This window comes from Mustelus asterias, chromosome 7 (genome assembly GCF_964213995.1).
Source record: "Mustelus asterias chromosome 7, sMusAst1.hap1.1, whole genome shotgun sequence".
NCBI lineage: Eukaryota > Metazoa > Chordata > Chondrichthyes > Carcharhiniformes > Triakidae > Mustelus > Mustelus asterias.
The window spans coordinates 17,435,449-17,452,810 of NC_135807.1; the positions used below are offsets into that span (position 1 = coordinate 17,435,449).

A 17,362-nucleotide genomic window follows, 5' to 3' on the forward strand; every position below is an offset into this window, starting at 1 on the left:
TGAACAGGCTCAATAGGCAGAAAGGCCATCTGAGTCCTTATAAGATACTGATCTAAGGTACTTGGCAGCAGCTCGAAGCGACTTTCCCTGCCTGTTGTAAACAGCAAGCGTTCAACACAGCAGAGGTAAAATTTACGAGTGGAAAATGGATGTTAACAAATCGATTGTCACTCTCCCAATTTTCATTTCCAGTAACCTCAGTGCAAATAAAAACAATCGGGACAGCCACTAAACTGTCAGCTGATGCTCTATCCCCCATTTCACACAATTGCACAGGGGCAAAGTTACCGCCAGAGATATAGGTAACAGCACACGCTTTGTGAAACAGAATGCTTTGTGACAGTCAGGCCACAAAAGACAGCATCAAAGCTCGGGAGAAGTCAGAGAGCATCTTAGTGAAGTCAAGTAAGATGACCCACTGGGATAGAATAACACAATTATTTCTTCATTTGATATTAATGCTCAAAGACACACAATAGATCGAATTAAGTACGTCAGATCAGAACTGTTTGTCTTGCACAACATCCAGGAACAGTGAAAATCCAGTGATAACTATAAAAAGCAACAATGGGATACTAATTAGTCCAAAAAAAAGAAATAGCTTTAATATTTTTTGCAAATTTTAAATGGTAACAGTAAAATGTGTGCGTTGGTGATGGGGTTTTAGGAAGGTTCAGGTCAGGACTTTGTATGCTCGAATCTGGATTCTCAGCAGGTTCCCATTCCAGTGGACCTGTTCTCCCAGCCAACAACTGCTCTGCACGTCTCCTCCAGATAATGTCATCTCTGGTATATAAGAGACAGGTCCAGTCTGTGCAAGGATTGGGGCTGGAACCTATTTCTCTCCTGTGGAGAGATTCCTCGCTAACCTCCTTGCCCTTGATGGAAAACTCGATGCTTTGCTTTGCCACCATTCCATTTGTCCTTGCTGTTGCACTATTTCTTCTGTTTTTGGAGATTTCAACAGGCCGATTGGCAAACACAGTTGTCTCTTCATCATTATTAACGCAGGAGAGGTCTTGGTCATTCAGTGTGTGATATTCCTAGTAGGAATTTGTTAAAACGTTTGATTAGCAAACCTTGTTCCATGTTTGTTACATGGTTTGGATGAAACATTCTGCGAATCCATTAGTAGCAGGGTGATGCAGTTTGGACTTAATATGTTGAATGTCATTCACTTGTAAGAAACTTTTGAGACAAATTGAGACCTGTTATCACTTATTGTTCTACTCAGTCGTTCAGGGAATCAAAACCAAATAAATATTTCTCTTGGCTCCTTAACAGTTTTCTCCGATGAAGTAGATTTCACCACAGTGACCTCTGACCTCTTTGAATGCGCATCCACTATTACTAAGAATATATGTCCTTCAAAAAGATCCTGCAAAATCCACGTGCACGCACTGCCAAGTCTCTGCAGGCCATTCCCACGGATGCAGCAGTGCTAAGGGTGGCAGGTTTCTTACCTCCCCACAAGAACATGTTCCAGTTTTCTCTTCAATTTCTACATCCAGTCCAGGTCACCAGAAATAACTCCTGGCTACTTTCTTCATGTGTACGACTCTGCAACGGCCCTCATGTAGCTTCTCTAACACCCGCTTCTCAATGACGGAGGAATGATCACCGTGAGCCCCCAAAGAAGACGTCCTGACTGCACTGACCCAACATCCTGAAGCAGTACGGTTTCAAGTTAGATGTTAGTTCTGAAGTTTTCCCTCGTAGTACCAGATTCATCACTTCTTAGAGCATCAGGTCACTCTGACTGTGCTTTCTCACTTGCCCAGAAGTGACAAGTGTGTTGTCTATTTGTTTGAGTAAAAGATTGAGCAGTTTCACAAACTACTTGGCAGCAGTAATCTAGAAAGTCCATCTGCATTACCATGTAGATTTGATTGTTGATACATAATGGTCCAAGTATGTGCAGACAAAAGCAATGCCTATTTTGCATTCTACTTGTTGCTGGTGATGGAACTCCTGTGTGTGGTCCAAAAATGATAGTGAATGGATGATGGTCCATCAACACTATAAACTCTCTCCCATACAGAAACTGACGGAATTCCTTTTCAATCTGGGCATAGTTACTTTCAGCCTTGATCAAGGTTCAAGATGCAAAAGCAATGGGTCTTTCTTCACTCAATGGCATGATGTGGGAGACCACCACTCCTACACCATGAGGGGATGCATCAGAAGTTAACTGTAGGGGTAGAGTAGGATTAAACTTCATAAGAACTTCAGATTTAAGTAACGCTTATTAGGCTTATACAAAGGCATTATTGCACTGATCCGATGACCACTTCCACTTCTTCCTCTGACAGAAGAGGTTATGTAATGTTTTCAGAATAGTTTTCAAGTTTGGGACAAATCTTCTGTAATAGGTCAACAATCCTAGGGAGGAATATAACTGATTATTATGGAGGTCCAGGTGCCTCTGTAATCGCCTTGACTTTAACGGAGATCTCTGAAGGCCCAAGGCATCAATCACATGACCCAGATACTCCGAGGATTGGAAAAACGCACTTGTCCTTGTGGACTCTCAGACCAAACTCTTCCAATCCCTAGTGAGTGGCATCCAAATTCCAAAGACGTTCCTCTTTGTCTCTTCCAGTGACTATGATGGCACCCAGATAACACTGGACTCCGCTCAATCCACTCAGAAACACATCTATTGCTCTTTGAAACAATGCAGGAGCTGAGAGAATACCAAGCGGCAATCTTCGGTATCGAAACAAGCGTTTATCGGTCACGATTGTCAAAAGTTCCTGTGACTTCTTGTCCATATTCATCTGTAAGTAAGCCTGGCTCAGGTCAATTTTGCTAAAATGATGGCTTGCTGCCAATGCCACAAATAAGTCGTTGATGTGGGGTAATGGCTACTGTTCCACACGTAATACTGGATTAATGGTGACCTTGAAGTCTCCACAAATCCTTGCAGATCCATCCATCTTGATGACTATTGGCGTGGCCCATTCACTGATGCTGACAGATGCCAAGATACCCATCTCCACAAGCCATTTCAAGTCAGCTTCCACCTATTAGCATATGGTACAGAATTTGCATCCAAACATTTTGCTCGACTTCCTGCTTTTATTTTCAGTTTATCTTTCATGCTCGCTAATTCTCCATCAAACACAACATTGTGTATCCAGTACACAAACTCAATTGCTGAGCATCCTTTGCAGCCAATTCCATCGAACCAGCAATTTCCATGGCCATTTTCAGTGTAAGGTCACTCTCAGTTAGTAAACTTTTCTGTATTGCCTCACTGCGCAGACCGCAGACAAATCTGTCCCAAATTGAATCATTCAGCACATCTCCAATCTCTCAATATTCTGCAAGTCTTTTCAGCTCAGCCACAAATTGCACAATTGACTCCCCCTCTTGGTTTCTTTTGTGGAATCTAAAGTGCTCTGCAATCACTAAAGGCTTCAGCAAAATGTGGGCACCCTAATATCTTCAGCTATTTTGTTTGGCTGCACAAAATAGCCAAAATATTCAGGATAGAAGCTCCATCACTCCACATTTCCCACGATACCGAAAACTCCCACCTTTTTCTAACTAATGGAGGTTTCCTGTACACTCACTTCACAACGTGTTTCCAGCAGTTACCTTGATTTTTCTTTCACACAAGGCAACAACCTAAGCATCATCTGCACATTCAACACACCCAGCTCTATAAGTGCCCTGCAGTAGGTTATCATTACTCATATCCACTTAGCCCGTTAGGTCATAGAAATTTAGAAACTAAAAGCAGGAGTAGGCCATTCAGCCCTTCGAGTCTTCTCCGCCATTTAATATTGATCAAATTTCAATATCCAGATATCCCCTTCCACCCCTTTCCCTTGATCCCTTTAGCCCCAAGAGGGGCATGGCCTCAAAATAAGAGGGAGCAGATTCGGGACTGAGTTGAGGAGGAATTTCTCCACCCAAAGGGTCATGAATCTGTGGAATTCCCTGCCCAGTGAAGCAGTTGAGGCTCCCTCATTGAATTTTTGTAAGGCAAGGATAGATAAATTTTTGAACAGTAAAGGAATTAAGGGTTATGGTGAGCGGGCGGGTAAGTGGAGCTGAGTCCACAAAAAGATCAGCCATGATCTTATTGAATGGCGGAGCAGGCTCGAGGGGCCAGATGACCTACTCCTGCTCCTAGTTCTGAAGAGCTATATCTAATGTCTTCTTGAAATCACAATGTTTTGGCCTCAACTACTTTCTGTAGCGGTGCATTCCACACATTCACCACTCTCTCAGTGAAGAAATTTCTCCTCACCTCAGTTCTAAAAGGTGTACCCCTTATCCTTAAACTGTGACCCCTTGTGGTGTCACGGTGGCACAGAGGTTAGCACTGCTGCCTCACAGTGCCAGGGACCCAAGTTCGATTCCCGGCTCGGGCCACTGTCTGTACGGAGTTTGCACGTTCTCCCCATGTCTGCATGGATTTCCTCTGGATGCTCCAGTTTCCTCCCACAATACAAAAGATGCGCTGGTTGGGTGCATTGGCCATGCTAAATTCTCCCTCAATGTATCCGAACAGGTGCCGGAGTGTGGTGATTAGGGGATTTTCACAGTAAATATAAATCTACTTGTGACTAAGAAATAAACTTAACTAGTTCTTGACTCTCCGACCATTGGGAACATTCTTTCTGATTCTACCCTGTCTAACTCTGTTAGAATTTTATAAGTTATGAGATCCCCTCCCACTCTTCTAAACTCCAGTGAATATAATTCTAACCGACTTAGTCTCTCCTCATATGACAGCCCTGCCATCCCAGGAATCAGGACTGGAGAACATGCAAAAAAGTTCTTTGTCCTTTCTATATTTTCTTTTTCTCAACTTTCCTCCGCAAATTTCTTCCTGCCAGGTGGCTAGCAGCACCGTTCATCGTCCTTGTCTCCAATTTTTATGTTGTACATTGGAGAACAATGCTGGGTAGCATGGAGGATTAAAAAGCATTGGAGCTTTATCATAGAAATCATAGAAATCATAGAAACCCTACAGTGCAGGAGGCGGCCATTCGGCCCATCGAGTCTGCACCGACCACAATCCCACCCAGGCCCTATCCCCACATATTTTACCCGCTAATCCCTCTAACCTACGCATCCCAGGACTCTAAGGGGCAATTTTTTTTTTAACCTGGCCAATCCACCTAACCCGCACATCTTTGGACTGTGGGAGGAAACCGGAGCACCCGGAGGAAACCCACGCAGACACGAGGAGAATGTGCAAACTCCACACAGACAGTGACCCGAGCCGGGAATCGAACCCGGAACCCTGGAGCTGTGAAGCAGCAGTGCTAACCACTGCGCTACCGTGCCGCCCACAGGTGTATGTTCTCTGACATGGCTGCTTCTTCTCCTGCCCATTTCCTGTGCTGGGGACTCGAGATGGTACTTGCGGTGAATGTATGAATACATGAACACAACAGAGCTTCCATTTGTGGAGACCAGTTGTGATTCCCGTTGGTTTTCTGTTGTGCCAGTGGGTCGGAGAATCCCAGGCGCTGGGTGAATACGGCTAAAGCCTGAAACTGCATATTTTAATAGCAATTTAAATATGCTAATCTGGTTCATGCCCTCACTGGGAGTGTATAGCGCTTGTTTAATATGATCAAGCAGCATAAACAACAAACTAGGCCTCTCCGACGAAGGAGTCATCCAGACTCGAAACGTTGGCTCTATTTCTCCCTCCACAGGTGCTGTCAGACCTGCTGAAATTTTCCAGCATTTTCTGCTTTTGTTTAGGCCTCTCCTGAATTGTGCGACCACTTAAAATGTGACCGCAAGCCCACAAAAGAAAATGTACGTTTATTTTTGGTTGCTCAATCCGAACCACAATGAATTAGCAACATGAAATTCTCAGCTTGATTGCGAGATCCATGTGTCCTCTGTTGTGAATTCATACACCAGGAGCAAAGTCACACAGTATCATCCCTTTACCAGAGAGGGCTATGGAGGTCAGGTCATTTAAGACAGAGATAGCTAGGTTCTTGACTGGTAGGGGATCAACAGTTACAGGGAAAAGGTGGGAGAATTGGGTTGAGAAACTTATCAGCCATGATTGAATGGCGGAGCCGACTCGATGGGCTGAATGGCCTAATTCTGCTCCTATATCTTATGGTCTTACTATCCATGCAAAAGATAGGCAGAGCTGTTCAATTATAAAGTTTCCCATGCCCCTGGGAGGAAAGAATCACCAGATCACCAACAACCTGTCCTGGTCCTCCCGTGCCGACACTATAGTTAAGAAAGCCCACCAACGCCTCTACTTTCTCAGAAGACTAAGGAAATTTGGCATGTCAGCTACGACTCTCACCAACTTTTACAGATGCACATAGAAAGCATTCTTTCTGGTTGTAACACAGCTTGGTGTGGCTCCTGCTCTGCCCAAGACCACAAAACACTACAAAAGGTCGTGAATGTAGCCCAATCCATCACGCAAACCAGCCTCCCATCCATTGACTCTGTCGACACTTCCCACTGCCTCGGAAAAGCAGCCAACATAATTAAGGACTCCATGCACCCCGGACATTCTCTCTTCCACCTTCTTCTGTCCGGAAAAAAATACAAAAGTCTAAGCTCACGTACCAACCGACTCAGGAACAGCTTCTTCCCTGCGGCCATCAGACTTTTGAATGGACCTTGCATTAAGTTGATCTTTCTCTACACCCTAACTATGACTGTAATACTACATTCTGTACTCTCTCATTTCCTTCTCTATGAATGGTATACTTTGTCGGTATAGTGTGCAAGAAACAATACTTTTCACTGTATGCTAACACGTGACAATAATAAATCAAATCAAAGAAACAAACTAAAACTTGCAGTGAAATTAACTCTCTGGCTTCAACTCCACAGGATATCCAAACGTGGAAATTAAGTCCTAATCTGAATCAGAATTATGTTTCTGCCTCAGTCACTCTTTCCTCTGATCCCAAGATCTAACCCTACTAATCCACAGGCAGATTTCCCTGGATCACTGGGGAAAATAACACAATATAGAGATTTTTTTTCTTTCCAACCACAAACTGAAAGTATGCAATGTTACGTACCCGTTCTTGGCCAGCTGTATCCCAAATCAGAAACTTATGGAGCTCGTTTCCACAGCTCACAGTCTTGGTCATGAAGGAGGCACTGAAAATCAGTCCAGATCAGACAAGAAGTTAGTTTCACAATAATGGAGGGCCCAGTCTCCAGCAACAAGGTCAACTGCATAAATCGTGTCAGTACTCACCCAATGGTGGGCAGAGCATTGAGATCGAAGGTGTCTTGAACAAATCGGCATACTATACTCGACTTCCCAACCCCTGTATCCTAAAATCATTAAAACACAGAAACACAGCGTCAGAATCATAGAGCTATTTCGAAAATCTGAAGGATTTATTTTTCAACTTCTCTGGTAAAAAGTGTACTTGCGGTTGAGTCAATTAAGTCAAGCAGAGCAAGTTGGCACAGTGGCAAGCACTGCTGCCTCACAGCACCAGAGGATCCAGGTTCAATTCCAGCTTTGGGTGGAGTTTGCACATTCGCCCTATGTCTGTGTGGGTTTCTACCGAGTGCTCCGGTTTCCTCCCACAGTCCAAAGATGTGCTGGTTAGGTTGATTGGCCATAGTGTCAGGGGGATTAGCAGAGTAAAAACGTGGGGTGATGAGTATAGGGTGGGATTGTTGTCGGTGCAGACGCGATGGGCAGAATGGTCTCCTTCTGCACTGTGGGGATTCTATGATTCTAAATTGCCCCTTGGTGTCCAAAGATGTGTAGGTTAGGGGGATTAGTGGGGTAAATGTGTGGGGTTATGGGAACAGGGCCTGGGTGAGTTGCTCTGTCAGAGAGTCGACGCAGACCCAATGGGCCGAATGGCTTCCTTATGCACTTGGGGGGATTCTATACTAAAAAAGTTCTAATCCCCACTAAGTGAAGAGATTTCATCCAGGTGAAAGTGATTATGAAACACTGGATAATTTGATGATTGATGAGTGGACCAGAGTGTTGAGGAGGGAATTTTCCCCTTGGAACGTTGAAAGGGGAGAGAACGGGGAGGTGTGTTTGGTGATGGCATCATTCTGAAGGTGGCGGAAGAGGAGGATCTTTTGACTATGGGGGCCGTTGGGATGGAAGGTAAAGACAAGGGAAACCCTCTTGCGATTCTGAGAGGATGGATGGGGGTGTGAGAACTGACTTTAGAAAATGTGGCGAATATTGTTGAGGGCTCGGTCAACCACACTGGGGGAAGAGCGGGCTGTGGACCCCGCAGCTGAGGAAACAGACATCTCAGAAAGACTAGTGTGGAATGTTGCATCATCGGAGAAGGTACGATGAAGATAAAGGAACTACAAGAATGGAATGGAGTCCTGACAGGGTGTAGGGTGTGAGAAAGTGTATTGGAGGTAGCTGTGGGACCCCGAACATTCTCTCTTCCACCTCCTTTTGTCGGGAAGATACAAAAGTCTGAGGACACGTACCAACCGACTCAAGAACAGTGCCTTCCCTGCTGCTGTCAGACTTTTGAATGGACTTACCTTGCATTAAGTTGATCTTTCTCTACACCCTAGCTATGACTGTAGCACTATAGTCTGCACCCTCTCCTTTCCTTCTCTATGAACAGTATGCTTTGTCTGTATAACGCACAAGAAACAATGCTTTTCACTGTAAGCTAATACATGTGACAATAATAAATCAAATCAACTGGGAGTAAGTAGGTTTACAATGAATATTTGTTGCCTATCGTGAAAAATGGAGACAGAGAAATCAAAGGAGGAGATGGACCATGTGAAACTGTGGAAAGGGTGGGAAGTGGAAGCAAGGTTTTCTAATTCATGTGCCGTATGTGGGATGGCACAGTGGTTAGCACTGCTGCCTCATAGCGCCAGCGAGCCGGGTTCAATTCCAGCCTCGGGTGACTGTCTGTGTGGAGTTTGCACGTTCTCCCCGTGTCTGCGTGGGTTTCCTCCGGGTGCTCCGGTTTCCTCCCACAATCCAAAGATCTGTGGGTTAGGTTGATTGGCCTTGCTAAATTGATCCTTACTGTCAGGGGGATTAGTCGGGAAAATTTGTGGGGTTACGTGGATAGGGCCTGGGTGGGATTGTTGTCAGCGCAGTCTCAATGGGCTGAATGGCCTCCTTCTGCATTGTAGGGATTCTATTATTCTAATTCAGGGTGAAAATGGGAAACTCAATCCTCAGTAGACTGAAAACGGAGGGGTGCTGAGTAGGACATCGAGCCAGGTTTCTCCATGTCTCCTTGAGGTTGAGCCCATGAATAAAAAAAATGCCAGCAGGAATTTTACAATTTTGTTCAATATTCAAGTTGAATACTCTTCTCAGTCAGAATGTAAATGACATGGACAACCTTCAAGAGTACTAAAAAAGGAGGTTTTTAAACTTGGCCTTTTCAGAAGGCAGTTAAGAATCAACCATGTTACAGTGGATCCAGAGGTTAGTTAACCTCCTTCGCTCATGGACATGAGTAAACCAGATGGGATTTGACGACAATTGATGATAAGGTGCCACGCTCACCGTTACTGAGGCTAGCTTCATGTTCCAGATCTATTGACTGAATTTAAATTCCACCAGGGGCTTGAGACCCCGGATCACTGGTCCCGTGACATCACCACTTTGCCACCATCTTCCCCACGATTAACCAGCGCTGGAGCAACAAGGACACATTTCAACAGAGGCCAACCCGCAGTGTTCAGGGAAATGCTTCCATTTGAATCTTTCCCACTCTATGGGCAAGTGCTACAACAAGGAAGCAGTCACCCTATTGTTGTCTCCACTAAGATCTACAAGAACAGACTAGGAATCAAACCCAAGATTTCCCAAGATACTCAATTGCCCTGTCACTAGGATGTGTCCAAATCAGGTCACCTGTCATGTGGTGTCACTGCCTCTGAAACATGTTGGGACGACCTAAGGTTCTGAAAGGTGCTGCAGAAATACAAGTTCTTCCCTCCGCTCTTAAAAACAATATTCTTTTGCGGAGAAATTTGTTACATGTGAAATTTCAACACACAGGTTGTGAAACATAATCCGCTTACGACATCTTAAAAACTCAGGCAGACACAAAGATTTCTTTGTGAAGTCAAAATTTCATTAACTATTACCGTAATATGAACATAATATCAATGACTATAACATATGACACACACTTTCAGTGTGACCCAATTACAGGTTGGATAAGCAGGCAACCGCCAGGCCTTCAGGAAAATGTCAGAAGACAAGACACATGGGAGGATGCCAAGGGGGTGATTTTAACATTGGATGAAAATAAATGATATCATTTCTGCCATCTGTTTGTTACACATTCCTCCTGATTTTCATTTCTATTCATTTCACTGTCTTACATCGGGGTCTCATTTTAGGCAGTCTCGTGGGGTCGAGGATGACTTGCTGCCACTCCACTTTGATGGGTTCCAAGATGGCTGGTAAGTCTAATGCATGGTCTGCAAACTCCGCCACGTGAGGCAGGTGGCTTTTGAAGGGTTGGTGGAAGGGTTAATAATCACAAAAGTTTAACAAACACATGAGCTGTTCTCAGAAAGAAAATGTCTTTGTAAAAGTCTTCACAGATAAGCACCAAGGCCATTAGTCTGAGAGAATTCATTAAATCAGATATTTGGAACTGGAGAAAAGGAATGGTTGCACAGACACAAGCTGGGACAATGATAACCTGGAACAATGATGGGTTAGGTCAGTTAACATGATTATGTCTTCACACTGATTGGATATTATAATTAAGCCAGTGTGAGGTGATTGTGATTGGTTTTAATATCTATACTTTATGAATGATGTAACCTTAATCAATAACTCTGAGTGGCGAGAGATAACTCCTATACCTTGATTGGTATATGTTAATTACATGTAATCAAATTTGAAACTATAACTGCTCGTTAATTCCCGAATTCTGGGCTCCAGCTAGTTACCGGCACGGACCTGTGGCTTTTCCAGGGACTGAGCTATAGCTTGATTAAAAAGCTGTTTAAGAGAACTCCATGACTTGGTCTGGTTAGTTGAAGAGTAAAGTTGTGATCAACTAAAAGGCTGACATCAAAGCCTGCAACAATTGGGTAGATGGGTTGTTTGGAGCATTGTGCCATGTCTTCGCCTCTGCATGTTCCCGGTGCCTCCTTGAACGAGCCTTCTCCATTTTGGTCGCTCACAAGGCGGGGTCACCCATGAGTTGGCGGGGATGTTTGACCTCTTCTGGGATGTTTTGAGGACATTCTAAAGCATTTCCACTGACTTCCTTGGGAGTCTCCTGCTGTAACAGAGTTCCAAGTTAAGTTGCTTCAGGAGTTTGGTGTTGGACACATCAATGACATGAGCTGGTTTTAAGTGATTAAGCACCTTGGTGTTGGCTTAGGGGAGGATGTCGCAGTTAGACCATCTTTCTTGTCACTGGATTTGAAGGATCTTGTGGAATTGCTGCTGTCGGTGCTTCTCCAGTGCTTGAAGATGCTGCTGCAGGTCATCCAAGTCTCTGAAGCTTATAGAATCTCTGCTGCCCAGTAAACACGACGTTAGTCTCAGGTTTGAGATCCTGCTCCTGAAATACTCTTTCCCCCAGTCAGCCAAAGGCTCAGCTGGCACATTGGAGGCCATGATGAATTTTGTTGCCTCTGTCAGTCTTCATCGAGAGGCGGCTCCCAGTATACAGAAAATAATCCACGTTTACCAGGATCTCAAATGTTGCTCTTCATCCTTACCCTTAACTAACCTAGCTCCACCTGGGAATCTTCGGAACTCCCTGCAGGCATTGCCCGTCTTTTACCAGGACTTACTCAAAGTCTGGGACACGGCCGCCTCGCGCCGCAACTCTCCCCGTCTGGAGTAGCGGCTATCATTCGGGAGCCGCTATTCAGAAAGCCGCTCTTCCACCAGTACAATTTCAGATGGGCTGTGGCTGCCGGGGTGACCAGAGTTGGGGATGTGCTGGGTGGCAGAGGAGTGGGCTGGATGACAACCCATGAGCCAGCCATGACCGGCGGTGGACATTCAGCTCGCGGCCAATGTCATCCATGACCTCAGAACGGTCGAGCTCGGACCCGATGTCACACATGGTCTCAAGCAGGCGCAACTGTGTGGTGGAATCCTGTCAGAGTGTCCACCTGCTCAGATGGAATTTCACATTGGCCTCAAGCCCAGACCTCCCTTCCCGAGTCTGGCTGAGGAGCCAATGGTGCAAAGCTACCACCCGTGGGATTATGACTGAACGCCTCTAAGTCAGAATCCTGCCTAAACTTTTGAGCCGCCTCGATGAAATTCCCTCCATGCCCTTTGCCACTGCATGGAGGCGCTTCCTGTACGGGCTGCTGCTGCACACCTTCACTACCGTGTCCTCGCCTATCGCCCGGATACACCTTGGCGGGCCTTGTTGCCGTCCGGCGGCGGAGATCCCCATTGGAGGTCCCTCTACCGAGGGATCCTCCCCCACTACCTCAGGGACCTAGGGTGGAGGGTGGTGCATGCAGCAGTTCCGTAAAACCGTAGGTTGCACTGGTTCACGGGCTCCCAAGGAAGCTGCCCTTCTTGCGATCTTGCGGAGTCCCTGGGCCATGTCTATGTTGAATGTTATAGACTGCACTCCCTTTTCAGTTACCTCAAAAACCTGTTACTGATGCTTTGTTTGCACTTCAGCCCCGCGCTCCTGATCTATGGACCCAGTGCGGAGGGGGGCAGGGAAGGCAGAGAACCTCCACGTGAACCTGCTCCTGGCCAAACTTGCCATAAACAGGTCCACACAGCGGGTGACTAAGGGGGTCGTCTGACCCGACTATCTATCCCTCTACCACGGCTACATTCGCGGCTGGGTGCCCCTGGAGAGGGAGCATGCGGTGTCAGAGGGCAGCATCGAGGCCTTCCATGCTTGTTGGGCACCGCAGGGACTGGGGTTCATTATCAACCCCTTTAATCATATTTGAGTTGATGTTTTAAGTTTCCTTTGTCTTTTGTTATGGGTGATTCCCCTTTTGGGGGCTGCGCCTTTTAATTTGCCCCTCAGTTTATTTGATTTGGTTGGTCAAAAAGATTGACTAATCTAACTCCATATCTACAATTGGACCAAAGGGACTTACAAAAATACCTTCATTTGATTTTCAGTTTCTTATGAGCAAACACTCTGCTTCCTTTCAGCATCAATCCACAGGGGTATAGCTGAAATTGGAATCAATGGCATTGAAAAATGATATCCTGTGAATATAAATCATACGTCATGTTTCCTCAGCATAGCTGCTTTATTTAGGCAAAATTAGCATTGTTTGCAACATACATAAACTATTTTTATTGCAATCTTTTAAGAAAAGGAGAATGGCGGGCAACACCTCCACAAAATGAAGCCCAGGAACAGCACTCCATTCCTGCGATAGTCACAGACTAACTGTCGTAGACAGAGGTTACAAGATGAGAATGCAGCTGAGAAAATAATGAACGCAAGTTACAGGAAATCTCCTGAATTTGGCTCACAACCAATTCTGCTGTTTCATCGCCATTTTGAAACTTGTGACTGGTTTCAATAACGTTTAGTTTCTAAATGAAAGTTGTGTCTGTTCCTGCGATTTCCAATCAGTGGCTCAAATCTGTGGCTTTTCGTTCCCCTTCATTTTCCACCAATACGCGTGCAAACCTCAAATGAAACGGGTGAATTCAGCAAACCGGTGCCCTCCCCAACCAGACAGGAAAACCAGGCTCAAAAAGGGAGGCAGGGCAGCGACGAGGCCTTGGGATTGGCCTCCAATCCCAATCAGAGAATCTTAGAATGTTTACAGCATGTCATAGGCTAACCCCACCCCTCCCCTACCCCACGTCTGTCCCACTACCTTTTCCCCATAGCCTTGCAATTTTTCTCTCTTCAGATAATTGTCCAATTCTTATTCTGAATCTGCCCCCAGACTTGCAGGAAGGGTATTCTAGGTCCTCATCGCTCAAGGTAAAAATGTTTTTCCTCGTGTTGCTGTTGCTTCCTTTACCAATCACCTTAGAATCGGTATCATCTGATGCGCAATCCTTCAGCCAACTGGAACTGGTTTTTCCTATCTGCTCTGGCCAGAACCCTCATGATTCTGATACCTCGACCAAATTTCTTCCTTTTTTATTAATTCATGGGTCATGAGCGTCACTGGCTAGCCTGCATTTATTGTTCATCCCTAGTTGCCCTTGGAGGGCAGTTGAGAGTCAACCACATTGCTCTGGCTCTGGAGTTACATGTAGGCCAGACCAGGTAAGAATGGAAAATTTCCTTCCCTAAAGCGCGTTAGTGAATCAGATGGGTTTTTAAAAGTTAAACTTTATTTATTAGTCACAAGTAAGGCTTATATTAACACTGCAAGAAGTTACTGTGAAATTCCCCTAGTTGCCATAGTCCGGCACCTGTTCTGGTCAATGCACCTAACCAGCACGTCTTTCAGAATGTGGGAGGAAACCGGAGCACCCGGAGGAAACCCACGCAGACACGGGGAGAATGTGCAGACTCCGCACAGACAGTGACCCAAGCTGGCAATCGAACCCGGGTCCCTGGCGCTATGAAGCAGCAGTGCTAACCACTGTGCCACCGTGCCGCCCCTACCATTGCCGACTGCCGGTTTTTCTGACAACCGACAATGGTTTCACAGTCATCAGTCGATTCTTAATTCCAAATATTTTTTATTGAATTCAAATTCCACCAGCTGCCGTGGCGGGACTTGAACTCGGTCCCCAGAACATCAGCTGAGTCTTTGGATTAATAGACTAGCGATAATACCACTAGGCCACCGCCTTAAATCTTCTCTTTTGCAGGAAGGACAATCCCACCTTCTTCGATCTATCCGGATAAGTGAAGTTCCGCCCATGAACCACGAATTAATTTTTTTTTTTAATTACAAACTGGACACGAGGTGATCACTCATATAGAAATAAGGAAAGACTAAGGCAAGAAGGAGTTCTGTAGTCCTAAGATCCTGATTAAGAATGTGTCTTCATACAACACTGAGGATGCGGTGAAGGCAAAGATGTAAGCAAAAGCAGCAACTTGACAAAACATTTATCCTGACATACAACCAGCATGCCTTGGGAAGCAAGAAACGTTGCTGATGGAAGAAATGTTTGCTTTTAAAATCTTTTAAAATTAAAATTGTTGAGCTCTGGCAAGACAGTGAAACTAAACTATCAGAAATAAACAGAGAAACTGCAGGCAAAGAGAGACACTGATATTTGGATAGACCTTGGAGACTGCCCAAATTAGATTAGTTGGGACCAAGTGTTCCAGAAAGTTCTACAAACATCATTAGCTGGAGGACTGACTGTGAGGGGCTTCACGCAGTGGAAATTTACTGAAAGAAAGACGGAGCACTTTCAGCGCAGGGTCAAACCCCATGGTCCGGACACACAGTTCAGACGGTAATTTTAAGAGTGGTTTCAGAGGATGGGATGGCCAGTCAACCCCACGTCCGTCCCCGGAGTCAGGGCACAAATGGTTAAACACACCGGAGACCTTCTACCGCAGTCAACAGGTGGGATCTTGACCAAACGGCGAAAGGAGCATCTACAAATGCCGAGAGTGGTCCCTTCAGGTCATGGTAAAAATCAAAGCCTGATGAATGTATTTGAGCATTCTGATGTCAAATAGCGTCAAAGTTTTTATTGGCTGGACATCAAATAACATAGAACATAGAACATAGAACATTACAGCGCAGAACAGGCCCTTCGGCCCACGATGTTGCACCGACCAGTTAAAAAAAAAACTGTGACCCTCCAACCTAAACCAATTTCTTTTCGTCCATGAACCTATCTACGGATCTCTTAAACGCCCCCAAACTAGGCGCATTTACAACTGATGCTGGCAGGGCATTCCAATCCCTCACCACCCTCTGGGTAAAGAACCTACCCCTGACATCGGTTCTATAACTACCCCCCCTCAATTTAAAGCCATGCCCCCTCGTGCTGGATTTCTCCATCAGAGGAAAAAGGCTATCACTATCCACCCTATCTAAACCTCGAATCATCTTATATGTTTCAATAAGATCCCCTCAGGCCCAAACAAAGCTGTTTGTTTTTGTTATTATTTCCTTCCTTTGCAACGCATTCAATCCATAATCGTTTTAGATCTGTGTACATTTTAAATCTTCGCTGTGAATATAAATAAACCATAATCCCATTACGTAAAACAACCTTCTGAGTCAGTCATTTTTCTCTTTTCATTTGTGGGCCAAAGTGAACAAGAAGCCTGAGTGAGTGTTTTAAAACGCTAAGGCTTCAGCTCTAAGTTCCATCAAACACTCTTGCCTGTATCCACACAATGTAGCTTCAGCAATATTCTTTTGGATAACTTGTTTAAATTCACCTTGATGCCACATTTGATCCCGAGATGAGCTTCTAGCCTTGTATTCATGCCATGACAAAGACTGCCTTTTCCCAACTCAGCAACATCACTCCACAGTCGGCCCTGTCTCAGTTCATCTGACGCTGAACCCCTCATCCACACCTTAGTTCCCTCCACATTTGTTTCCACACACTCATGGCTGGTCTCTCACATTGGGGCGGCACGGTGGCACAGTGGTTAGCACTACTGTCTCACAGCGCCAGGGACCCAGATTCAATCCCAGCCTAGGGTGACTGTCTGTGTGGAGTTCGCACATTTTCTCCGTGTCTGCGTGGGTTTCCTCCGGGTGCTCCAATTTCCTCCCACAGTCCAAAGATGTGCAGGTTAGATGGATTGGCCATGCTAAATTGCCCCTTTGTGTCCCAAGGTGTGTAAATTAGGGGGATCAGCGAGGTAAATCCATGGGGTTATGACAATAGGGTGGTAGAGAGTTGGACTTGGGTAAGATGCTCAGTTGAAGAGTAGGTGTGGGTTCAATGGGCCGAATGGCTTCTTTGGCATTGTAGGGATTCTATGATTCTACCCTCTGTCTTGTCTTAAAGCACCGCAAGTCCCATTCCCCTCACGTTCCTGTGCTCACTGACCTTTATCAGCTCTCAGTCAAGCAATGTCTTGATTTTTAAAATTCTCATCCTTGTTTTCTGTAATCTCCTCCAACCTTCCACGATATCTGCACTTATTGAATTCTGACCTTTTCCCAATTAGAATCACTGCACCACTGGTGGTCATGCTTCCAGTTGCCTCAGGCCCAAGCTCTGGAATCCCCTCCCTGCAACTCTGCCTGGTTTTCTTCCACTGAGACTTATTAAAACCTACCTTTGGACTGAGCTTGTGGCCATTTGGCCTGATTTCTGACCTTATAATGATGTGGCTTGGTTTGTTTACTTTGTTTTATCACGCTCCTGTGAAGCGCTTTAAGAACTTCTATTACATTGAAGGGAAGCTGTTGTTTAGACACATCCAATACTGATCGGCTATGTTGCCAACACCTTCAAATTGACTGCTACCATCAGTGAATAATT

The 17,362-nt window shown here is 45.3% G+C and overlaps 1 protein-coding gene across 3 annotated transcripts in view; it reads right to left on the reverse strand.

The window, feature by feature from the left end:
- Nucleotides 1-17,362, reverse strand: part of LOC144495584 (ras-related protein Rab-31-like) — an 89,210-nt gene that overhangs the window by 63,614 nt on the left and 8,234 nt on the right. Inside the window, exons 1-3 of one of the 3 annotated variants that reach the window (XM_078215721.1) lie at nucleotides 13,071-13,091; nucleotides 7,223-7,302; nucleotides 7,041-7,122 (exon numbers count right to left, since the gene is read on the reverse strand). In XM_078215721.1, coding sequence (XP_078071847.1) covers nucleotides 7,041-7,122; nucleotides 7,223-7,302; nucleotides 13,071-13,076 — 168 coding nt within the window. In that variant the 5' untranslated portion in view covers nucleotides 13,077-13,091. Of the gene's footprint in view, nucleotides 1-7,040; nucleotides 7,123-7,222; nucleotides 7,303-9,505; nucleotides 9,783-13,070; nucleotides 13,092-17,362 lie in introns of those variants that run through there. The other 2 variants (XM_078215720.1, XM_078215719.1) reach the window with 2 other exon arrangements.